Source organism: Pezoporus wallicus, unplaced genomic scaffold (genome assembly GCF_028554395.1).
Source record: "Pezoporus wallicus isolate ANWC-B61680 ecotype Strahan unplaced genomic scaffold, APGP_CSIRO_Pwel_v1 contig_5767, whole genome shotgun sequence".
Classification (NCBI taxonomy): Eukaryota; Metazoa; Chordata; class Aves; order Psittaciformes; family Psittacidae; genus Pezoporus; species Pezoporus wallicus.
In genome coordinates, this window is record NW_026640599.1 from 10,269,191 (window position 1) to 10,295,006 (window position 25,816).

A 25,816-nucleotide genomic window follows, 5' to 3' on the forward strand; every position below is an offset into this window, starting at 1 on the left:
AGCCCGCCGTCCAAAATCCCCGCACCAGGGCCCGGCTGGGCCGCAGGCCTAGCGGCCGGCGCCGCAGAATGGCGGCCGCAAGAGGTGGAGGGCGGGGGAGCCTCGCCCGGGCGGCGCCAGCATGGAGGGGCCGGGAGGGGGGTCCCCGGGGCAGCCGCTCCACTTCGGGGGCGCACGCTGAGCCCCGAGCTGCGCTTCGCGGCCGAGCTGCGGCGGAGGCGGCGGCAGGAGGAGCCGCAGGGAGCCGAGCGCCACCGCGCCTCCCCACCCCCCCCCTTACCGCCACCACCCCCCCCTACCCGCGCCGGCTCGCCTCGGCCGGCAGCGGCCCCCGGCCCGTCCGATGGCCCAGGCCCCGGCGGGCGGCTGGCCCGAGGCAGCGGGCAGCGGCGGCGGCACGCTCCCTTCCGCCTTTTCCTGGGTCTCTCTCGGGCAGTGACGTGACGTGCTGACGGCGGGCCCGGCCCGGGGAGCTTGGCCGCTTCCACTCAGCTCCGAGCTCGGCCCCTCCCTCCCCTCCCGCCCGCCCGCCCCGCCGCAGCCGCCGCCGCCGCTCTCGGCCCAGTCGCGCTGAGAGGCCGCGCCGAGGCGAGCACCGCCGCCCGCCACCCGCACGGTAAGCAGCCCTGTACGGCCGCGCCAGGCCTGACAGCCGTGCCCCTCCTGCCGCGGCGACCGGCACGCCATCCTCTTGATCTCGTCCCGGCCGCAAGGGAGTTCGGCTGGGCATCGGTCGGAGGTTCGTCCTCAGCCTCCGTGGGGAGCCGGGTGTGGAGGCGCGGGCTCCCCTTGTGTTCCCCTTTGGTGCTGGTTTCTTCTCCTGCTTATCCCCTCTCCTGCAGAGGCCCCCAGCTGAGTGGAAAGTAGTTTCAAAGGGACGCCCGAGACTGGTTATTTTCCTAATCTGGATTTCCTTAAGAATTAGTTTAGGTGTCATCTGACGCACAACATCCCTATGAAATTTGGAGAAAATGTATTTCTTTAACCAGCTTGTGCAAATACCCGCACCACTGAACTGCAACAAAGAGGAAGAGACTTGAGATTTTTATTACAAAATCGCAGTGAAAGCAGTATTGATTCTTCTGCCAAAACTGAGGGAGATGCATCAAGAAATAAACAGCTAAATGATTACATTGTCACATTTGTAACATCGTTTTTATTCTTCCAATTATTCACCTAATAATAAGGGGGTTATTTCCAAGACCAGAATTAGGTAATACAGGGGTATAATTCGTTTAACCTTTCATGTGTGTGTGATTGAAAGCGTGTGTGTGTCCATTGCATTCTACGTAAGTGGGTCATGTAGGGAGAGTTGTGACGCTGCAACAGTAGTGTAGACTGAACCCACAGTTGTCTCATAACCACAGCGAAGCTTCAGGTAGCTCGGGGCTCTAACCCAATTGGGACATGCAAGGCGTGCTGCAATTTTTAATGGGATGTAGCAAGGCAGGATGGGAATTTGGTTATGGTTGCACACTAAGTCATCCCAGCGTACGTAGGAATTGGGGCTTGGACATGAGCAAATTTTGCTGGTTTTGCCTTGATTTTTCTGGGAAGTTTTGCTGTGTTGGAATTTGGTTTGTGCCCTTACCCACAAATGAAAGAGATGTACTGTTCTTTCTTTAAGAGTAAACAAAGTAGGCAAAGGTCTATTCTATGTATCTCTTTTTTCATAAAGGTGGTTTTTCTGAAGTTTTCCCTATTTTATCTCTTTTTTTTTTTGGGGGGGGGGGGGGTGAGTTGTGTGTGAGAGCAGAGAAACTGTCAGTTTCTGTAGCATAATAAAGCTCTTTCTTCTAAGGAAGCCTATTTTTAAAGTTACTCCTCTCTTAACACGTGACAGCTCCTTTATTTCTTTTTGTTTCATCTCTATTACCTTGCTAGGCCTATTGAGTCCAGGATCTGTAACATGGCAAAACTAATGCACTGCATCTGTTGCTTCTCTTGACTGATTGTACTCAAGATTTACAGAAAATACCCATTTTTATTTTTGAAGGTTATTTTATTACTAATAGCTTAACACTATTTCTTCCATTTCATTTTTTATATGTCCTTTCACTTGAAAATACTGCGTTGACTTTCATAAAACCAAACCCAGTGAAGTCTCTGGAGAAATAGGTAAAAATATATTTGTAAGAACTAACTTTACAGACAGAATTGGGTGTATTTCAGGCTTGTGTTAACTCTTGATCCAGGTGAAGCTGGCTTAGACCCCACCAGAGGAGAGATGTAGATACTTAGTTTTTTCTGAGGTATAAAACCTGGATTTAGGTGCTTGGTCTTTTTCTGATGTAGTGGTAAAAAAGCAGTTCCCACATTACTGAGATCTGAACAATGAGCCATGTAGATTTGGGCACTGAGAAGAACTAAGAGTAGGGGCATGGCTGGGCACCTGCTTCTTCTCTGGGCACTACCTCTCTGTTGAAAGTTAGGTTGTGGAAGTGAAAATTGATTCGATTCTGTCCACTTCAGTGCCAGAACCTGTTCCTGAAGTAAGTCTCAGCTGAAATATTCTGAAAGGACAGATGAGTATTTCTGCCTTTCTTGGAATCTTGCAGGAAAATGAGCTGCTGGAATTTCTTCTTAGACTTGTGGTACCACAGAGTTCAGGGGGCTTGCTAAGGAATTTGAAGGTGTTCAGTGTGGTGCTTGCAACAAGAAGCTCTGGTATTTCTTGTGTTGCAGAACAGTGCCCTCATCATGGAACTGCCGGTTGGTACAAAACCATGTGGCTGTACCTCCCTTTGTGTGGCTGAATCTTGGGCCTCAGTGCTGGCCCACTGCTCAGAAGAGCAAGCAGGAAGAAACGGTGGTTTCTCATCTACTGGGTAGAATGCTGAAACCCTGACATGATTTCAGGACGTTTTTAGGGATTTTTTTTTTTTTTTTTTCCCCTATCCATAGTGAATGCCTTGATGTCTTTTTGGACTGCAGATTTTGATTTAGACACCCTTATTACTATAGATAGTTAAATCCTGTTTTAAATGTCTGCATCCTCTTCTGGCCCTCTTTCTGCAGCAAACTTCTGTGGAGAGTGGAGTCTGTGCCCTAGTGGAGCACTTTGAAAGTCTTTATGGTCCTGCACAGGGGTAAGAATTTTTGCGCATTAATTTGTTGGCTGGGTCTGGGTGCAAAAGTGCATTGTGGGAAACCTTATTTAGGAAGAAACCCATTCAGTGAAAGGGTTGTTTTTTTTTTCTTTGGAAGAAGTGCCAACGTTTAAATATGTGGCTTTTTTAAGACTCTTGTCTTGAAACCCCATGTGCTCAGGAAATTTCTTCAGTTTGTGGGGAACCTGAGCTCTTGTTTTGTGGCATATTACGTCCCTGTAAGTGTAAAGACCTCGCCAATTTAGAAAAGGCCACACTTGCACAGAGAAGGTAGTTAAAGGTCTCCTGGGCTGTCACTGCTGGTGGCAGTATCTTTATGAAACTGCACTGCTGTGAACGCTGCAGAGTCTTCTTGGTTTTAGCATCTGTTGCCTGGAATCTGGGCAGCAATGAGATGGTGTCAGTGTGCATGGAAGCTGGGGAGTAGTGATTGCAGCCTTTGGGTCTCAAGGGTGAAGAAGATAGAAGGATGATGAAGGAGAGAGCCTCAGTCAGAGAGACAGACAGGAATCCAGGGAGAGGATAGAGAAAGTGTATGCATGAATCATAAGAAGTAGGAATTTGTGGTGGAGTGATGGTCAGGTGAGTGATGAAAGCAGGAAGTGGAGAAAACAAATGCCAGTTCATCCGGTAGCTAGTGGTAAACTAACACTTCAAGCTAGTTGAGTGCCAGCTGATCAGGGGCTATTATGTGTGATAATACAGTCCTCAAAAGCATAGGCAGAAAGAGCATCTTGACTTTTCCCAACAAGCCGGACACCGAGTGCCATCTTCTTACATGTGTGTTGCCTGAGGAAAAAGGCAGTTTATTTCTGCTAACTGTTGATCCTCCCTGCCTCCTCCCAGAAGAAAATCTCAGGATTGCTGATACAATCTTTGCTACAAATTGAGGAGTAGCAAGGTTTTGTATGAATGATGAGCGTGTGCTGGAGTTACAAGTTGGAGAGCTGAAATGAGCGGGTCAGGAGGTAATGGGTATAATGTAGGTATAGGCACACAAGAAGTTGTAAAAGAAGCAACAGAAAAGAAGAAACTAAGCACGGAAGACAATGCTGACAAGATGGGAAGATGAATAGGAAAGACGTTTGTAATAGACTGGCTAGGTATGAACTGAATAGATGGAAATAAACCAATTTGGGTATGAATAATTCTTGCTTAAATGATTTTGTAGGAAACCTTGTTACTCTGTTTTTGTTTCTGTGGCATGGCAGAAGTTGATCAGTTAGTCAAGCTGCATCGTGTATCTGAGGCTGAGAAATAATTTTCTTCTGCTCTTGATTCTGAAGGGGCATCTGGGTGAAGAGCTGCTCCTGTTAATAGTGGGTGCTTCTGATAGAAATGTTTGACAGAATAATTGTGAGGTGATTTATGTCCATCTGGACACAACAATGGTCTGTTGACACAGCTGTCTTTAAAACGGAGGCCATCCGACTGAGCATCACACAAATAACGCGACCCCTTAGATAGTTATTACATTGACACTGCTTTTCCTCCAGTTCAATTTCTGGCTGTATTTCTCCCTCAACTTGTAAAAATGAGTTTTCTGATACATAAATTATGTGATTAGGTGCAGAGAGTTTGAGCTAGAAAAATGGTAAAGTCTAAAAAAATACTTGGTACAGATTATGGTTGTAGGTTTGTGGCTTTGAGTAGTTGCCTTTTTTTTTTTTCCTTTTTATGGTAGTTTTAAGGCTTAATTATGTAAATGTTAGTTGAGATCATTTGGAACAGTTAAGACTCTTGGAGAGAAATCTTGCAGATTCTGCCCAAGGTTTCCATGTCTTTCGTATAAGTGTCACAAGAACTGGAGATTTTGTGCCTATCACTGTCAAAAATGTTTGGAGGAAAGAAAATTGCATCTTCCACTTGTATATCTTCTGTTACTTCTTGCTGGTTCTGCACCTAGGAAACTAGTTGGACTAAGTGCAAGAGAGTAGTACAAGTTGGTGTTAGATCACATTTTACCCCCTTAGGTTTGCCTGATCCTAATTATAATGCACATATGTGAACGGCAAAATTTAGATTACACTTTCAGATTTTTGTAAGTATTTTAACTTTGTAGTTATGTTTGTTTCTTTTGTTAAGAAGATGGAAAAGGTTGTTATTATGTATTGCAGAAATGTTGACATTTGGTAGAATATGACATTCAATAGTTTTTGAGAACCGGTGATACTTTTTAATACAAAAACAAGTAGGTGCTTTGTCTTGGGGCAGGAGTTTTTAAAGTATTCACACATTAGGGGGTTGAAAATGTGATGTTTTGTTCTGGAAGCAGTTTACATTGGTTATTTCAATTCTTGAAGTGACATAAGAGTAACCTCCTCCTGACCACCCAAGTGTGAGCACAATGGACATCAGAAGCACCATACATTTCAGATTATTAGCTGTCTGCTTTTAACTTACATCATTAAGCCTTATTGATTTGACGGCAGGGTATTCCTCACCATCCAAAAGACTTGTGTGTGAACTTGTCTAGGTTTTGGTTAATTTTTTTTCCTTCTAAGATTGTAAGGAAATAATTTTTTCATACCTCTTTATCAACTGCTTCTCTGTTTGTGGGGTTTTGAGAAGTCGACCTATGGTGTTCTAGAGTTATTATTTCTGGAATCCCGAACAGAAGTATCCTAAAGTCAAGAGCTGTTATCTGTTCACTTCTGTGCGCCCAAAATTTCTGCTTTTCAGTGCACAGGGAGAAGCAACCTTCAAAGCATAGTACAAGCTAAATAACCTTTCTTCTTTACCTTCTGCAGAAACTGTGACTGATGAGAGTTAAAGGCCATGGATGAAGATGGGCTTGAATTGCAGCCGCATGAGCCAAACGCATTTTTTGATCCAACAGGTCTGTCAGGAGAGAATATGTAGATAAGTGCTGACATTAGATGCAATTGACTGTCATTTATTTTGTCTTTGCTTGGAAGTGCTGTGCTGCATCAGTGCTTTTGTATAGAGTAGTTGCTTTAGATTTTTTGGTTGCTTTTATTACTCAGAGCAATATGAATGAGCTACTGTTCTGTCAAGTAATAGTTGTTTGGGTGTTGGGGAAGAGTCTAAAAATTGTAATCTTTACCAGGAGAAAAAAATGTTGACCTTAGTTATGTTAGCATATACTGAGGACTGACTTTATCAGCTCCCCGTAATTGTGCAAAGCTTACCTTAATTGTGCAAAGGCTATTACGCCTGTTTTACTAAATGACAACATAGTGTAAAATAGAAGGGATTTCGATTGTTAACCACTTCATCTGAGTTAGGTTTACAATTTAACTGCTATTATAATTATGTTTTTCAGGAGCTGATGCAGCACATATGGATGGAGATCAGATTGTTGTGGAAGTACAGGAAACAGTATTTGTTTCAGATGTAGTCGACTCAGATATAACCGTGCATAATTTTGTTCCTGATGATCCAGATTCTGTAGTAATCCAGGATGTCATTGAGGATGTTGTTATCGAGGATGTTCAGTGCCCAGATATTATGGAAGAGCCAGATGTATCTGAAACTGTCATTATTCCTGAACAAGTGCTGGACACAGACGTAGCTGAAGAGGTTTCTTTGGCTCATTGCACTGTTCCAGATGATGTTTTAGCTTCTGACATAACGGCAGAAACAATGTCTATACCAGAACATGTACTGACAAGTGAGTCAATGCATGTACCTGAAGTTGGACATGTAGAACATGTAGTTCATGATAATGTTGAAGAAGCAGATATTGTCACCGATACTCTGGGAACAGATGTTGTTTCTGAGGAAGTTTTGGTGGCAGACTGTGCATCAGAGGCAGTGATTGATGCCAATGGAATCCCTGTGGAACATCAAGATGAGAAGGGCAACTGTGAAGATTACCTTATGATTTCCTGTAAGTGTCTGTGTAAAGCCATCAAGATTCTTATGATGTGGGCATTGGGTAGTCCTTGAAATATCTGAGGGAGGGCTTACAACAGATTTTCTGTATTACTTAATGAAATGCAGATCTCAGATGAGGGTATTTTTGGGAACATATGCCAACTAGAAATGTTCTGAAGCTAATGGAGAGGAATACAGGCAAATGTATGTCTGATTACAAGTTGTTTCTGTAGCGTTTTATAATGTATGAACAAAAGAGTAAGAATTTCAGTAAACTAAATGCCATATACTTAGTAAGTACTGAAAGAGAATAAATGTGGCAATGTTTGAAAACTCATGGGAATACAGGTTACTAAGATTACTTCCAAAACATTGAGAAAACAAAGAGAAAAATCATGGCAAAGGGAAAGTAAAACCCCCTATGTTTTGGAAGTCCGAGTGATAATTTCTTATGTTTGTCCTGTTTTTTGTAAGCCCCCACCCCTTTCACCCCTTTTACAGTTAGATACAGGCAACAGTATGGTTTTCTTTGCTGTTAGGATGTGTTTTGTTCTCTTGATTAAAGAAAGGAGGGAGGTACACTGCTAACAAAAAGAGTAGCTGTTGCTGCTCATAGCTGTAAAGCAACTGCGAATATCTTAATCTCCCTTAGGAACAGTGGCACAATCCATTTGAATCATATTTCAAAAGAGTTAAACTAGAGAGTGGAGAAAAATAGAGCATATCATCAGTCCTTTTTCTACTAAGGATATTCATTTGCGTGAACTAGAGCTTACTTTAAGTATGTTACTTACAATGATTGCTCAGTGTAGTACTTAGGAACATGAAAGTGTCACTGCTGAAAATTTGTCATAGAAGTAGGAAAGCTTTGTTAGACTGGTTTGTTTAATTTGTGATTTCAGGCACTTCAGTTTTGTCTAGTGTTGAGTGACTCCATTGATGAGGTATCCTTCATGCTCTGCTTCAGTTACTTTTTTGTTTCTCGTTTCCCCACCACTTTTTTTTTTTTTTTTTTACCTTTGGACACTTTTTTTAAATGTATAATAACTTGTTTTAATTTTATATTCTGTACTTATGGATTTTAACGTTGCTTCTCCTTACCTAGGATCACTGCATTTCTTAATTTATCATCTCTTGAGTTCCTTGAGTAACCTTGTGCAGCCATGTTTTGAGTTTATATGAGGTACAGTTAATTCTCTATTATCTGGGAAAACAATTAAATGGGATAATGCAAAATATGGATAACACAAAATATTGTAAAATTAAGCTGCGAGATCATACTGAGGTGAAATAGGTCAGGGATGCTGCTCTCTGAAATAGTATTTCTCCAAACTAGTAAGTGTGCTCTGTACAGTATACTTCAGATACAGCTTTCTCATTCTGGATTCGAGTTAGATCAGATAAAAGCAGCTCAAATGCTTCTGCAGCATAGTTAGGCAGCAAAGTGGATAATCCACCTATGCATAATTGAGGCCAGACTGTAAAGGCTCTGGTGGTGATCCTTACCTGTCTATGTCTTGTCCCTAACTGTAGCTCTGAAAGGTGCTGTTGCTCCTGTCTCTCTGCTCACCCTCTCCCTGCAGGCTGTCATCCTGCAGCATGGGCAGCCTTCTAGGGCTGCTGTCATAGGAAGACCTTGCAAGTACTGTCTGTGTGAATTCAAGTGAGAGGGTTGGGTAAATATGTGTCCCATTGAGCCATTACCAGTGGCTGAATGAGGGCAGGATGTCTTGGTAGATGCCATCTTGCACGAGCCTTAAAATTCCCAGCTGGGAAGTCTTCTTAGAAGTACTAGTTGTCAACAGGTAGTAACTGGCAGAAAACACAGAAACTTGATTGTTCAGTTGTGCTGGAATATTCTCTGTTTTCAGTCATGTATTTCTGCAATTTCATACTTTATTTAATATTAAACGGCTCTTGATAGTCCTGCCGTGTACTTTGTTTAGATCCAGAACCTCAAACATAAGGCAGTATTTAAAGCAGTTGTTAAGCTATAAAACATGCATCTCTTCTATTTGTGTTTAAAATACTATGTTCTACAATTCATTTTAAAGGGAAGTTCCCTATTACCACCTACTGTGTTTAAAGCCTACATAACAAGTTCTTCTGGTTGTAAAGTCAGAGTCTAGTGCTTTTCCGTCAAGACTATCTTGACAAATATGTATGGAAAACATTATTTGAATTAATTTCCGTGGGGTTTTTTGCATCCGTATTAGATGTGTTTATTGATCTGTTGACTGTCTCAGTTCTTCAGTTGAACTTAGTAGTAGGTGGTTTTTAAAAGGTAATGACATCAGCCAAGTTTTTGAATTTTTTTATCCTAACCTGTAAATTCTTGATTCTGGCAAACCTCCCAGAACTGCTGGGGCAGATGTTGGAATGTAATCTTGTCTCCCATTACAGTAGCCAAATGTAGCTGCTTTCCAGATCTGGGAGCTAGACTTCGTTCTTCAGGATGCTTTTGCCTGTCTTCTTTTAGCCTAGTCACTTGCAAAGCAGGGAGTGACATTTTGTGCTCTCTCTGTTGTAGGTTTCACAGTCTGTATTTTTCAATGAAAGTTACTGGCAAAATCTTTTTGCTATCTTATCTTGTGGCTCTGTTCATGCATTTCTATTTTTGTTCCTGAGGAACTGAGTCTACACAGATTTTCTTAAAATAATTTTCTTAGCTTTATCCTGAAAATAGCTGGTTTGAAATGACTAATATATATGTACTTTTTTAACGTTCTGTTTCTGCCTTCTTTCTTGGTTCAGACTGGTTTGTCTTTTCAAAGAGTACAATCCCTGTGGGTTTCATTCTGTGACTTTGCTTATTAAACTCAGTATTTTAATATTTCTTTTCCAGATGAGCTTTAATTTAGCTTCTGCATTGATATGCCTTTGTTGTTGGGTTTTTTTTTTCATTTCCAAGATGATGTTTCTTGGCACAGCTTGTATTATCACTTGCCTTTTGATATGCTCACCGTTTTTCTTAGATACTTAGTCTTCGTACTCAAGCTTCATTTGTGGTCCATAGTAGACTTGAGGCACTCCTGCAGGGTAGAATCAGACAGTCATTCAACAAAGAATGCAAACTGCCACTACTTAGTAGCTTAAAAAGAATATGAGGAGGTTTGATAAATTAGGTTTTCTTCCACATATGCTATAACAAGCCAGATCATGAGTTTGAAAAGAGTAGATTTTACTCTGGCCCGCACTGGTACTAATTACTTGGCAGAAAATTGTAAGGCTTGGAAAATCCTTTCTCTGTGAGACCACGAAGTAACTTAGTGTTTGTCAAAACAGTAGGAAAAACACCCAAACCTGCATTTACGAAGCGACTAGAGTAGTTCATGAAACCTGGCCATAAAATGGAAATGAAGATTTTTGCTTTTCTGATTTTATTCAATGTGGCAAAAACTTGTTCTGTAAGACTGAAAGTTGTACTCTTATATACTCAATTAGAATAAAAATAATGAGGCACAAAGGCGGTTGGACAAGGGGAGTCTGGAAAGAAGGAAGGGTAGCCTAACAAAGGCTTGCAGGTTTGGATATTATATGATGTTTGCAAATATAGGGGCTCTGTTAGGTCCATCCATATATTCTTACTTTGCTCTGACTTAGAAGTGTCTTTTGTTTGTTGTATCTGAATTAACACTTCTGATTACAGGAGTTGGAACCCAGGGTACTCGGAGAACAATGATTGCATCTCTTCGTAGGTCTAGGTGAAATCCATGGCATCTCATCATTGTTGGATGTTCAGTTTGAAAGCAGTGGATCTGATCAGCAAAGCCACAAAGTTCATGCCTTCATTAGGATTTCTATTCAAGAAAGCAAAATGCTTTTATTTGCTTTTTTAGCATAAATAAGTACCTCCCTCTTTTTCTCTAGAGGTTCTTAAAGATGCAGGAAATCACATTTTTCTTTATGTGAGGTAGAACTTGCTGCCAGGCTTCTGCCTGGCCACTGGAATGGTACCAACAGTTATCATAGCCGAGGCTGCTCAGAAGGTCACTGTCAGAAGTGATGGAGATGAGAGTGCCCTTGGGCTGAGTGATGCCTCACAGCTTAGTCTGATTTGCGTGCAGGAAGGGAAGGACAAGCATTAGGTACTCAGGAAGTTCACCTCTCCTAGATTTCTGCCCTGAGGGGAGCTTCAGAGGCATAGGGTATACTGTTGCTCATGTGTAATGGCAATGACATTGAAATCAAAACAGAACAGGTTTCTTTTTTTCACACAGGTTCGGAAATCTGCTTCTCTTTTAAGAAATAACTGGATGGTAAAACTTCTTTAATAGACTAGGAATTCTTGCTATCAAGTGAAGTACAAGTAAAATGTTTCTGTCACTGATGACTGACCAAAGTCTGTCTGGGGAATACAGCATGCTTTTAATCTGTTTTGGAGGAAACAGAATAGTTAGCAGTGACTTTTTTATTAAGAATGGTTAAATAGGGTTGTTTATTTTGTAAGCAGGCAAGAATCCCATGACATGCAATTTTTTAGCAGCAGAGAGAATCACTTGGGAATGTAAAGGCTGACAAAATAGATGATTCCCATCTGATTGCTCCATAGACAGATTTTAAGATCTGTTAAACTGATGGAGAGACAGACTTTTTCTTACAATGTTTGTAAGAACTGTTTCAGTGTGTTATTTTGCAGTGAACAGCCTCTACTTGCAAAAGATTGGAAATTTCTCACTGCTTAAGTGAATGTATCGTGATTAAACAAAAGGTTTACCATTTAAGCAAATGCAGTATGCAGGATCTTGGGCTGGCCTTTGTGCTTCTGTATGGGGAAACTGGCCTCAGCTGGGTTTTAAACGTGGTTTTGAGTATCAATGCACAGGTGCTTGTTTCTGTCCCAGAAATGCCATTGGACATATTTTAATAGGAGGGTAAAGATACAGGAGATTCATTGGGCATTACAGTTTATGAAATTACACCGTTTTTTAAAATGTGTAATGTTTTCTAGGAGACAAATGCTGTCATCATGATAGAACCCATCTTACTCTGTTGCTAATGTTGCCTGCATCTTTTATGTCTTTGCTTTACTCTTTGTTCCTCTTTTTTTTTATCTGTTGGCCTCTTTTTGTTGATTTCCCTGTAATATAAATGATAACTAGGCAGGCTTTAAGTATGCCATGTCTTTCGTGTTGTGTGACACCTTTCTCATCTGTGCTTTTAATAAAATTCAAGCATTATCTTTATATGGAAGCAATTACTGCAATGTTGGAAAAGCACATACGGTTTTTAGTTGTTTACTGCAGCTCATAGTATGTAAAGAGAAAGCTGCACTAATCAGTGAAGTCTGTGCAGAATGGTAGCAAACTAACCATAGAATGCGTTCTTGGAATTTACATGAAATAAAATTGTGTCTAATAATTTTTTTCTCTTTTTGCTTTAACTTGGAGAATTAGTCTGAATGCACTAGTTTACTGCAGTAAAGCTGCCAGCTAGTAGATGGGAAAAATACCATACACTTAAAGCTCTGAGTGTTCGGTTTGTGTCTAATTAAATGGAGGCACAAGGTATGACAGCACTGGAATAATGCTGGCTTGAACTTTTTTCTAGCATGTGATTTGTGATTAATTTAGTACCTGCCCAGCATGTCTACTTGAAAGGAAATGGTCTCTTACAAACTTAACCAATACTGTTAAGTAAGCTTAACTAATACATTTAAGTATTTTTGTGTTTGTTTTTGTAATTCCGGAGAGGAATGATGTGAGAGAAGATCAGTCATGCATGGTATTTGTGGGATCCCTTGATGGGCTGAATGCAAATGAAAAATTCAAACATCATCAGAGTTCCAACTTCAAACATTGAATAGTCAAGTATTCATGAGTATCATTTTCTTTGATTGTGAGACTGAGATATGCGGAGAATGCAGAAACACGGGGAAAGTGTTAAATAGAAATCAGATTTCATAAATGCTGCCAGAGCATCATCAGTGAATCAGTATAGATAAAAACTCATGTAGCCATAGGACAAAATACCATAGAAATGGTACTTTGTGAAATAGATACCCATTCTCTTTCGCCTTGTTTGTCTCTTCTGATGTTCACCTTTTTTCCTACCTTTTTGTTTCCACCCTATCTTTCTTCCTGTTAGCTGTTTACTACTACACTGCAAATACTGTTACTTTTCAAACACTTCAGAGACTTTAGCTTTTTTAGTGATTTTTTTTTTTTTCCTTTTGGAAAAGGAAAAAAGAAAAATTGACCTAATATTCCTGTACATAATTTTCCTTACAATTTAACGGTGCTGTTAAAGACTATTTAAACCAATCACTACATTTTTAAACCACTATTGAATAGGGAAATTTGGAATAAATAAACTAAAGTGTGTAATGATTTTTTTTTAAATTTTTTTCTTTTGTAATATTGTTTAGAAGGTGCCTTTGAACCTTGGAGAAATTATTTCAAGGAGTAAATGGAGCATATTTTTAAGATTAGAATTATGTTGTGTGAATGTTATCAGTGGATACTTCCATATATATATGGAAGTAAAAATCGCTGTTTTGGGTAAAAGAACCCAGCCTGTTTCACATGGTGCATGTAGGTTTGTTTTCTCTCTGGCTACTTCAGCTATAGTTTTCCTTCCTAGAGTATGTTCCAGCATCAGTTGAGCTTGGCGGCAGACTTCCCCTTCAGCAGCATAAAATCAGCCTACACTGATTTGAAAGCCTTGCAAGTACATGTGTGTGACACTGGCAACAGCCAACTTAAAGGAGAACAACTACATAAATGTAGTGTAGGAACAAAAGCAAGCTTTCTTTTTGACAGTGTTCCAGTGACGTTTGTTTTTTTCATGCATATGCCTGAGAATTTGAGAGTCTACTCAGTAACTGAATATACATACTGTGGAGCGGAGTGATGTTAACATGATTCAAAAGAATATCTTAAGGTTTTTACTTTTGAAATGCTTTGAAGTTTCAGCTACAAGATACTACGTTGTCCCATGACACAAAATAATTTTTTAGACATCTTACTGCTTTAAATGTTCTGTACAGTAGCCATTGGTAATGAACTTGGCATAAGAGATTTTGGTGTTTTTTCTGCTGCTCTTTTGGTGGGGAGAGAGAGAGAGACTTAATTTATTTCAGTACTTCATAATTTAACATTATTCATATTTTTTTTGTGGGTAATGATGCCCAGTTGAGAAATTGTACATAAATACTGTTGTGTTTGGTACGAGACAGAACACATGCTAGTTGATCTAATTTAAAGGTTAATTTATTGACTTAATGCAGGAAAAGAACAGTAATAACATTTTGAGCTTCTTTGATTTAACTAGATTTTAAAGTAAATGGAAGGAGTGCAGTTACTGAGTAGTAAGACTATGATATAGTTTCAAGGGTAATGAGTGCCAGTAAAATGAGCATGCTTACAATAACTTATTTTATATGTTCTAAATATAGTAGTTAAAAATTCTAAAGTATTTATGGGACAGATCTTACACTTCCTTTAGTATAAATGTCATGTCTTGCCATGAATTGAAGTTATGCATGGCTCTGGGGGAGCCATGTCAGCCTTCAAAAGTGACTTTATGCACAAAAAAGTCACAAATTACAGAAGTATGTCATCTTGTTAAAATTCTTAAATAATCTCAACACTTAAAAAACTTCTGGGGCTTCTGAAATTGAGAGACTCTCTGAAGGTCTTGAGATGCTGGATTTTATTTTTGTGAATGCATATTTAGTATTCTTTTCTTTAAAACCCATGCTTGGTAGAGTAAGAGGGCGAGTGTGTGCACGTGTCTCTGTAGGGTCTGTCTTAAAAAGCAGAAGTGGGTTCTCATAAAGCTGGCTGTTAGCCATGTTTATGTGGAAGGCCTGGGCAAGTTACTTCAAACTGAAGCATGATGTTGGGGCATTTCTGAAAGCAAAGAGAATAAAATGGGAGATGATGGTAAAGAGAGTATATGGGTCTACGGCATAAAATCCAGTGCAGCCCCTTTCATTGAGGGCATCTTGAGCAATCAGTTGAGTAGGTTCACCAGAGTTGTAGCATCAGGGCAGCACTTTCACACTGTGCTTGACCCCTCTGTTGAGCAGGTGAGAAAAGTGGAGGAGTTTCTTCCTGTAATATTCATTTAGGTGTCTTCTCCAGTTAGCTGAAGAAGCATCAGTAACACCACTTTGCAAGGAACCAGGTCTGACTGGCAGCGGTAGTAGTGCTGGCATTAGACAGGGTTGATCAACAGTTAATGCTTTTGGAAAAAAAACCCAAATCAGTTAATAGCTTACTGTGAAGGAGAAAGCAGTTAAAACTGAAAAATAAGTAAAATTATGCCACAGAGTAAGTACAAACATGCAGTTTCTTCCTACCGTCACCTTGCTACAGATCACTGTTTCCCTATTAGCTTTGCCTGATGTGGTGTTCATCCTCCTAGTCATATCACTGCAGCACTCTTGTACTTCCCCGTTAAGTAGAAGATACGGCTTGCATTTATTTTTGTATTTATTGTCATTGTTTTCAAGGATATGAAAAAATATTTATGGGTAGGTTCTTTATCGCAACCTTTTAATCTTAAACTGCTTCCAAATTTGACTAATAAAGTAATAAAGTATATCTCTGTCTGTATATGACTAGATAATTGTAATAACTTGTTTTTTTAGTGGATGATGCTGGTAAGATAGAACACGAAGGTTCTGGTGAAATTACCATGGAAGCAGAGTCAGAAAGTGGCTCTTGTAAAGTGGATGGCATTTGTCCAGAAGTCATCAAGGTCTATATATTCAAGGCAGACCCTGGAGAAGATGATTTAGGTAAAATACACTCATTTTGGAATACTCCAACTGACAATTTAAATTTTGCATAATTAGGGGCTGTGGTTTCTCTCAATTTATAAAGAGCTGTAGATCTAATGTTAAAGAGTGGCAAACTTGAATTTTTCTGTGGTTTAGTATAGAATTTGAGCAGAGTGTCTTTAAAATATTTTGCTCTGGTCTTCCTAATTAGGGGGCACAGTAGACATTGTGGAGAGTGAGCCAGAGAATGACCACGCAGTTGGATTACTTGATCAAAATAGCAGTATTCGAATTCCAAGGGAGAAGATGGTTTACATGACTGTAAATGATTCTCAGCATGAAGATGAAGACCTAAGTAAGTAGGTGGCTTTCATCTGGGAGCAGGGATTTTCACTTTCAGCAGTGCAGTGTTAATTTTTTCTTGACTTCTTTTTCTCTTAGATGTTGCAGAAATAGCTGATGAGGTTTATATGGAAGTGATTGTAGGAGAGGAGGATGCAGCAGCAGCCCATGAACAGCAAATTGATGACACTGAAATTAAAACTTTCATGCCTATAGCTTGGGCAGCAGCTTATGGTAGGTAACACTCAAAGAATTATACTTGGTGACATTGTCTATGGCAAAATGTTGAGAATTGTTTTTTGGAGGCTAGTGGAGTATTTGTGCTTTTGTATTTGTTTTTGAAATTTTAGTTGAAGAATGGTTTCTTGGCATAATGAGCCTTAAGAGAAGGGGAAAGAAGTTACGAGGCAGGCTTCTTTTTACTCCTATTTTAACAGGCATTTCCCTTAATATTTTCATTGGGGGGGAGTACATGAGCTTTCAGCGGAAAAATTGCATCTCAAGTACATCTGTCTTTCTAAGTTTTAAGACAGAGTAAGAGCTGGCTTGGGAATAGAGCTGAATATTTTATTTGGGGGAAAAAAAAAGCACAGATGGAAGTATGTAAGAACCAGTGTAACAGTGAAAAGCAACACTGACCTCTAGCTTGATTTAAGTGTTTTCTAGAAGGAACATATAAATATGTGACTTCACTAATAGAAATAATTAATTGATTAAAAAGTAAACTGGAGAGCGACATCTTAAAATTATAATGGAACCTTGATAATATTTCTGGCCTGCAGAACCACTTTTGATTGTTACGATCTGAGCATGAAGTGGTGCACAAACCTGATTTCCAAAACTTACGTAAGCTGGTAAACTGAAATTTCATGCTAGAAATGTTTCCATTGTGCCCCTTTCTCCTTCTAAACAAAGTAGAAGAAATAGTGGAGTAGAGGACAAAACTTGGGTTGTACATTTGCACAGTGTGTATTGTGGTGATGGTGCCAGCAGCCACATGACAGGGAAGTGCTGAAAATGTGATGGGGGCTGGAAACAGGGACAAGGGAAGGGAGGGCAAGATTTCAGGGGGCAGTGTATGTTAAAAGTTGTTTAGGAGATGGATGGTAGTGCACCTTGGCTATACACTGGTGAGCACAGTTTCAGTGGAGAGGAAAGGACAGAAGCCGGGTAGAGTGGGAATTAAAAATTAACTGAATTTGAAACAACAGCGGTAGACTGAGCAGAGTGTGTTAAAAGCAGAGAGATGGAATGGAAAGGACAATTTAAGAATGTAGGAAAAAGTGAATTGTCAGCAGTAAGCAAGGTGAGAAGTGGTGGGAAAGGGAGAAACAATGAAGCATGAAGGGTTCTCAGAACTCTTCTTCAGTTTAAGAGTGTTTAAGAGCTGATAACAGTGGCATCTTAAAGTGTTAAATTTGTTCTGTCCCTGTCTTGTAGCAAAGCCCAGTGCCACTGTGCTTTATATTCCAGCAAGTTTTTGTGATTTTATTCTCGTATTAGAAAATGTTTGGGGCCTGTTTTGTATTGTGCTCTAGAGGGACTTTTCATGCACCTGTTGCAAACTGAACTTTCTACATATGAAATGGGTATTTGCTTTTCAATGTTTGTCACTTGATGCATTTGCTGTTCCAACACTTGAGCTAGCATATAGATCAGAATCCTTAGGGTCTGCATGTGCCTTTTCCTGGCTGTGAGTCTTCTTACATTAATCATGAATATTAATTCTCAGCACTCTGCAGAGGGAACAGCTGTTAAGCATTTTGCCCTGTCTTCCACTTCAGTCTTCCTGTCTCATTTGTGTGCTTTACTTTCGCTAGGAACTGTTCCCTTCTGTAGATGAAGTAAATACTTAACCACAAAATCTGTTAAAATTTACTTATGCCCTTAAATCACCAGTGTTAAACTGATTACCAGTAAATACCTTCCTGAATATTTATATATTTACTTGTGATTTTCATGTTTGTTTTACATCCAGTGATACCATATGTGCATTAAACAGGAAGCTCTGTGAGGCAAAAATTGTTTCCTTCTTTCTATTACACAAAAATGAGCATGTTCTTTGTTCTAAGTAGAAAAAAATTGTGTTAGAGCTTCAGGTGTGCAAATAGTAAGTAGTGTGTTTTGTGGGCAAGTTTATGGACTGTTCAGAACAGTTCTTTGATCTCTGTTCCAGTTATGGAACTTAGTGTGTGAGAAACTTCAGTCAGGTAAATTCAGATTTAAATTACAGAAGTGAATGGGAGCTCACATGTGAACATACGTCAGGACTGAGAGGGAAATTTGGCACAGTAAATATTGTGACATGATGTTATTCACTGGTGTTAAATATTTGGGGCATAATTAGCAACCAGCGAAATGCAGAAATGTTTCATTTAAAGGAGGATTTCTTGTGAAATGGAAACCCATGAATTCCTGTAAGTTGTGTACTCCTGTAAAATCAGGTTAACAAAGCCAGTGCTTCCAGGTTCATAATACCGATGGTAATTTGTAAGTTACATGCTGAGACGTTTTGCAGCTCATTCTGTACGTTATTATGGTTTGTTTAAATGTCCAGATAATGGTTTGTAATTTCTTTTATTACCACTGTAGAGTTTGTTGCTTATAAAATTTGTAGAGTGATGATGATAGGTAACTTTTTAACTTATCTCATTAGGCAATAATAATGATGGCATTGAAAGTCGGAATGGCACTGCAAGTGCTCTTTTGCACATAGATGAGTCTGCCGGACTTGGGAGACTGGCTAAGCAAAAACCAAAGAAAAAAAGGAGACCTGAGTCTAGGCAGTATCAAACAGGTGAGTAGCGGGTGGATGGCTGAACTCTTATTCCTCTAGGCACTTATCCGTAAACAGATGTACTTTACTGACGGTATGTGCAGTATCTTGTAAAAACCAGTGATATTTTGGGAATTCCATGATTCTGTGATTCTATGAATTATTTGGTTGACATCACCTCTGCATCATAAATGAGCGTGTATTTTATCTTGAAGGTTTTAAATACGTGGTTGGTTTGGATTGTGGGGTGCTTTAAAGAGCAATCTCTGACATAGGAGAGCATCAGTATTGTAGCAAAAGGTTAAAAACCTGTATACTTAACTTGCCACACCAGTTTTAATGTTTAATGTAACTTTTTCAAAGATCATGTTAGATAAATGGTGTTTTGTGGTAGTGCTTTTTAAAAACCCTTTTTGTCTTTATTGAAAGCACATTGAACAATGCATTTCTTTATATCAGCTGAATAAGTAACTGGAAGATCTCAACATTATATATTAAGTTTGGTAGTATACTTCTGTACAGTTTTCCTCTTTTAGCTGTGAAATAACTTGCCTTGGTGTTCATGCCAGTGTTCTTACTTTCATCTGTAAGAACAGATGCGCTGCTTTGGCATTATTTTGTGTCTGCTGTTACTGTGTTACTGTCTGAATGATTTATTTGGTTGATAAAGTTGAAAAAGCACGTGACTGTTTTCTTTAGTAGCCTTGCCTTAAATGATACTAAAAGTTTCTTTCCAGAGTGTGACTTAACTGTAGGAGTTCTGTTTTTTTTAGCACTGAATCAATAAACTGGGCAAATTTTAATCTTAAAGTTTGCTTTTTCTATTTCCAGCTACCTAGTCAGTTCTCCTGAAACATTTTTGGAAAAGAGAGCTTTATAGCCTGCCTAGACAAATTCAGGGTAAACAAATCAGGCTGGTGGATGAGTGCAAATAAGTTCCAAAGCTCTGAGGCATCCGTATGTGAAATGTGTTCTCATTGATTGCTACTTGATACCACTTCAGATTGTAACTGTGACAGATGGCACAAGAAGGAGGTGTCAGTGTGGGGACATGTGAGCTGTAGTCAGTGGTAGGTGATTAAGCTGCCAGATTAAACTTTATCTACAGATTCGTGGAACGTCAAAGAAGATCGTGTGCTGTGCCTACTATGTAATAGTTTAACAAGTTGGCCTCTGTTCTGTGTACCAGCATCGGTTTCTGCATGTATTTACTGTGTGAACTGGGTCAGAATTCTTTAAAGTTGAATTTCTTGAGGTGAAGGGCAGCTAGGTGATGCTTTGGTTGTCTCAATCAAAAAAAAAAACATTATTTCTTTTCTCCCAATAATTAAACCAAATTAAAGTAGTAATTCCCTCAATTTCTTACACCTAACGCAGTAACAAGCTGGTTTGTTATAAAGTTTATGTGTCTGACCTTACTTAACAGTTCATCTTGTTGTAAAGGTTGAAATACGATATGTATTGAAGGGTAATATTGTTGTATAATATTACTCAAAGGTTTTTTGTTGTTTTTCAGCAATAATCATTGGCCCTGATGGTCACCCACTGACGGTCTACCCCTGCATGATTTGTGGCAAGAAATTTAAATCGAGAGGTTTCTTGAAAAGGCACATGAAAAACCACCCAGAGCACCTTCTTACTAAGAAGAAATACAGATGCACAGACTGTGATTACACTACGAATAAAAAAATAAGTTTACATAACCACTTGGAGAGCCATAAGCTGACCAACAAAACAGAGAAGCTTATTGAGTGCGATGAGTGTGGGAAAAGCTTCTCCCATGCAGGAACTTTATTTACTCACAAGATGGTGCACAGGGACAAAGGAGTTAATAAAATGCACAAGTGCAAATTCTGCGATTATGAGACAGCAGAACAAGGGTTGCTGAGTCACCACCTTTTAGCTGTCCACAGCAAGAACTTTCCTCACATTTGCGTGGAGTGTGGCAAAGGATTTCGCCACCCGTCGGAGCTCAAGAAGCACATGCGGATCCACACTGGTGAGAAGCCGTACCAGTGCCAATATTGTGAATACCGATCTGCCGACTCGTCTAACTTGAAAACTCACGTAAAGACTAAACACAGTAAGGAAACGCCGTTAAAGTGCGATATTTGTTTCCAGACTTTTTCAGATACCAAAGAGCTACAGCAACATACGCTTATGCATCAAGAAAGTAAAACACATCAGTGTTTGCATTGTGACCATAAGAGCTCAAACTCAAGTGATCTTAAACGACACATCATTTCAGTCCACACGAAAGACTATCCTCACAAGTGTGATATGTGTGACAAAGGTTTTCATAGGCCTTCGGAACTGAAAAAACATGTGGCGGCTCACAAGGGTAAAAAATTGCACCAATGCAGACATTGTGACTTTAAGATTGCAGATCCGTTCATTCTGAGTCGCCACATACTCTCAGTTCACACAAAAGATCTTCCATTCAGGTGCAAGAGATGTAGGAAGGGCTTTAGGCAACAAAATGAGCTTAAAAAACACATGAAAACACATAGTGGTAGGAAAGTTTATCAATGTGAGTACTGTGAGTATAGCACTACAGATGCCTCAGGCTTCAAACGGCATGTTATTTCCATTCACACAAAAGACTACCCTCACCGGTGTGAGTATTGCAAGAAAGGTTTCCGAAGGCCTTCAGAGAAGAACCAGCACATTATGCGGCATCATAAAGATGTTGGGCTGCCTTAAAGTCTCTTCCACAGACTTCCGGCTGGAATTATAAAGGAATTTTTGCCTTTCAGGCAGTTTAGCTTATTTTAAAGCCAATCACCTATGATCACACACAAAAAAACAATAAAAAAAAAACATACTGTGCATTTGATTTGTTGCTGTATAAAAATAGGATTATTGCTTCTAGTTGACTTTTATACCTTTTGTTCAATAGCGTGTTCTGAATTCTATTCAGTTTGTTTAATAAATGAAGAAAAGATGGCAACAATAAAAGTTGCATTTAATAAAGTAAACCCTGTCTCTTACTGAATTTTTCAACCATAATAGTTTATTTAAGTCTATTTATCTTACTGACCTCGTTGATACTCACAGTGTCCATGTTAATGCAGTGTTGTCATGAATTTTAGAAAGATGAAATTGTCAGAGGTGTGTATAAAATGGGGAATTGTGATGTCAGAGTCACTAGGGTCCAACCTGATTGTTCTGTCTCGACTGTACAGACTCTGTGGCAGGTTAACTGTTTTGCATTTGAGGAGTTACACATCTCACTTTACTGCAGAAAACCACTCTGCATTTTAATTCAGGTTTCAGAGGGAAAACTTTTTTAAAAATTATTCGGGGCATTTGTCACCTGTTTTTGCCGAATTTAAAAGTGTGCTCAAATATTACATTATTGTTCTGTGCTTCTTTGTCTTTGGAAGGTTTTATGTGTTACAAATGAGTTGCATTTCTTTCACTTTACTGCTGTCTTGATGTTGGAAAGGTAAAATACCATTGTTCCGTTTGCAGAGTTAATAGATCACAACTGTCTGTACGTGCCGGTAAACGTACTTCAAACTTAATGCTTTTATGTATTCTGGTATTTCTTTGAAAGATCTGTTTGTGGTTCAAGTCACATTTTTGTTGTGAATTGGTTTAGAATAAAATTTAAGACCAAGAGATGCCTCAGTTTTGGAAATGAGATACTTACAGTGCGAGCTTCAGAGAGGGGTGGAGTGGAGCAGATGTGTTCAGAAGGAGTAGAGATGTTTTAACGTAGATATCCTTAATAAGTAACTTAGGATAGTAATAGAACTGTTTGTAAATTGAATGTTTTTCCTGAGCCATTAGCAGCAGTGTTAAGCTGCTGATTATTAATTGCTACAGTATCCAGAATTAACCCAGTTCTTTTAATCTGTTTATAAACAGCTTGGAGAACATTACAATTATTATATGCAGTTTTACCACCTGAAGACTATTATAAAGTAACGCCATATCATTTGCTAGTTGCAGCATAAGTGTACCCGGCATGAAGTCATGTACCTTAAAAACAACAGCGGAGCGAAAAGCCCAGTTTACTTACATGCCAGGTTTTAGGGGCCAGCCCTGCTCCTCTCAATCTAATTTCCGCTGAAGCCACTGGCTGAGGGTGGATGGCAGAATTCGGACCCTGCTGCCTGCCGGATTAGGGTAAATTTGTAACCAACAATTCAGTAATGGAGAGGGTTCAAAGCCCAGCCCAGTGCTGACTCTTTTTCCTAGGCAGGTAAATCTATAGAAATCAAATGAATTTTAATGACGATTCTACGTTTAGGGTGATAAAGGGACAAGGCTTTCTTTTCCGATGTGTGTCTTGTCAGCCTTTCATACTTTGTCTTGGTACCAAGCCCTGCTCCTATTGCTCAGCCCCCTTCTGTTTCACTGTAAGCCGAAATACTTGTGTTTACTTTGCAGTCAGGAGAGTCGAATGCCATGTTATTACCTTTACTGTGTAATGTGGGTTTTTTAATTCTGATGCCTGCTTGGCAATGCCCCCAGACTTGTCCAACGTGCTCTTGTGTAACACTGCTACTAGCGGGCTGTGAGTCTTCCATGTGTAGTACCTGAGTGTGCTGCACCGTGCCTTCCTTGAAATCCCGGTGGAGTCAGTGGGTTTCACACGTGGCTGTAGCTCTCTCTTGCCTACGGATGCCAAACTAGATGGTGTAAAACCCAGTAGAGATTTTCCATTCACCTCTTTGCAAAGCACCCTCCTGCGACTCCTTCCTCCCCTCCGACCCCTTAAGTTCAAGAGTTTTTCTAACTGGAAACCTGAAAAGTGTGCAAATCTGTGTAAATTCGCATAGGTCGCCGAGGATTTTAGCCATTTTGAACTTTATTTTTTTAAGTAAGCTGAAAGACAAAGAACACAATTTTACACATTTGCTTTCTCTTGCATAGCCTGGAATCATACACACTTTTTTTTTTGTTTCTTAAAGCACAATGTTGGAACATTTTACCTTTTTTTTTTTAATTAAGGGTTTGGTCAAGTGGTTTTTGTACAATGTATTTGTCTGTATAAAGAGAAAATGAACTATAGTTATTGTTAATGTACTGACATTAGTTACAGGTTAGTTTTAATTCCTAAAAAATTTGCTTAGCAAATGCTATAAAATGGATGTTTCAGTTTAATGTTTAAAGAAGGTACAGATTTTTACAAGGACATAATATAAATTATTGTTCTGTAGAAAATACCCTGTTAAATATTGTATACGTCCTGCCCTCTGTACACTTTGTAAAAAAGACAAAAGGAAAAAACAAAATACATAGAATCATATAGGGATGTGTGACATTATTGTAATTGTGTACTTGATAATAACGTGAAAAAATAAAATTCAAAGTATTTTCCTTTTAATGGACGTTCAGTCTATTTGATGCCAGTTCCGAGACCAAGCATTGTTCTGAGGGGGACAGCCGGCTGCAGCTCTAGCGCACCTCAGCTTGTTTTCCTGCTCCTCTTTTCCCAGCTCATTTTGTCTAGTACTGGGGTGCAGGTGATTCAGTCCCTCATTTGGTTGACATGTACCTGTACAAGAGAACCTGCAGAAGGTCTTCAGAATCTGTTTTAATGCCTGTTTTTGTATTAAAGGATTCATGTCAGTATAATACTTTTCATGATTTTCAGCAAGGTGGTTACCTGCTAAGAGCTGCTATGCTGTCCCCAAATGTCCACACCTGGCCTCGAGTCAGAGGAGGTGTACCGCTGTCCTTGTAACTGAATAAAATGTGTTTCTTGGTGCCTTTTCTGGTGTGTGAGCCCCAGCTGGTACTGCCATTGCTCTTGGGCTCGGCTCCTGCCGGGATGGGTCTCTGCCCATCCTCATGCCCTGCACCAGCTCCTCCACGTGCTGGAGGGCTGGCACTGGCAAGAAGTGGGGGTGGAGTGGGCTTGTGGCTGGTTTTCCACTGCTCTATGAGTGCTTCGAACTAGCTGAATTAAACTGCACGTGCAGGAGCCATGTTGGTTCATTCAACACAGCCTCTGTGTGATCTGACATCAACCCATGGCCCCCACCTAACCTGGTGGTAGAAGCACTGTTGGTTGGGTGCTGCTGCTGCTGGTTGGGTACCTGCTGGAGAAGGGAGGCGGTGGAAGGAGGAGGTGGCTGTCTGCTGGCCAAGGTGCCTTCAGGGTATTCAATCCAGTTCACTTTCACTAGATACCTTCAGGAAATGCTGACTCTTTCATTCCTCATCTTAGTTCATCCCGCGGCCAGGCTGGCACTGGGCCACGCTTGGTAGTAAGAAGCTGTCAGGCCACATTGCCAGCACCTGCTTTTGATTTGATGTGTTTTCTTGTTTTCTCCATCTACCTGATGTTTGTTCCTCAGCATCATGAAACTATACTGAGTACCAGAGACATTTGGGGTACTGGAGGGTAAATACACCCATTCCTGGTTGCTGTGAGGAAGAGCCAGGAGCAGTTACTGGTTCAGCAGACTAGCAAATCCCGCCCTCCCCTCTGCTCTACTCCCACTTCCTTTTGAATTTCCTTAGCTGTGAAAACCTTACTGCTTCGCTGCCAGGGTCTGCTGAATGCCCTTTGGCTTGCCCAGGTGCCTGTAGCCCACACCGGTAATGTTCCCGTTGCTGGGGATACAGCAGCAAAGGCACCTTATTTGCAAGCCAAAAGGCTGTGTCACTAACTGGGAGAAGCAGCAGCTGGCTGCAGTTCTCTGGTTTATTAAAGGTAGTAATTAAAATCACATAATATATCATTAATAGGAAACACAATATGTTAAGAATTATGACAGGTAGAAAACTGACCAATGAGTGGCTGGCTGGAACCTATAGGCAGGTCAGCGGAGTGGTCGAGAGCAAAGAAGTAGTTGTTAATATGCATAAAGGGCAGGCATGCCAAAAACCTTTCATTAGGTGGAGAAGGTTGAAGGGAGGGTAGGTTGTTTTGGTTTCCTTGATACACTGATGCAGAAAAGGCAAGTTTTGATTTATTTTTTATTTTTATATATATATTCTTCTCAGAAAGTACCAAAAGTATCAAATGAGGCTGGGGGTGTTTTTTTCCAGACCTGTGGC

At 40.0% G+C, this 25,816-nt stretch overlaps 1 protein-coding gene across 4 annotated transcripts; it reads left to right on the plus strand.

Annotated features, from left to right (window-relative positions):
• The first annotated feature begins 478 nt into the window (after window positions 1–478).
• On the plus strand, window positions 479–24,136 carry ZFX (zinc finger protein X-linked). Of its 4 annotated transcripts, XM_057419700.1 has the most exons (8): window positions 479–616; window positions 5,861–5,949; window positions 6,397–6,963; window positions 15,547–15,696; window positions 15,890–16,033; window positions 16,120–16,254; window positions 18,677–18,817; window positions 20,313–24,136. In XM_057419700.1, exons 2-8 carry the CDS (start codon window positions 5,889–5,891, stop codon window positions 21,497–21,499), a joined length of 2,385 nt encoding a protein of 794 aa, XP_057275683.1. In that variant the 5' UTR covers window positions 479–616; window positions 5,861–5,888; the 3' UTR covers window positions 21,500–24,136. The 4 variants fall into 4 exon arrangements, with proteins under 4 accessions (XP_057275683.1, XP_057275684.1, XP_057275686.1 ...); XM_057419703.1 differs by lacking the exons at window positions 479–616; window positions 5,861–5,949 and adding an exon at window positions 8,056–8,133 and having other exon boundaries at window positions 6,825–6,963; XM_057419702.1 differs by lacking the exons at window positions 479–616; window positions 5,861–5,949; window positions 6,397–6,963 and adding an exon at window positions 12,642–12,760.
• The last annotated feature ends 1,680 nt before the right edge of the window (window positions 24,137–25,816 follow it).

Bases quoted from the DNA above. Each gene is read 5' to 3' on its own strand.
- ZFX (XM_057419700.1), top strand. From the start codon at position 5,889: ATGGATGAAGATGGGCTTGAATTGCAGCCGCATGAGCCAAACGCATTT. The intron at 6,964-15,546 runs GTAAGTGTCTGT...TTGTTTTTTTAG, and splicing joins AGATTACCTTATGATTTCCT to TGGATGATGCTGGTAAGATA. The intron at 16,255-18,676 runs GTAGGTAACACT...TTATCTCATTAG, and splicing joins AGCTTGGGCAGCAGCTTATG to GCAATAATAATGATGGCATT.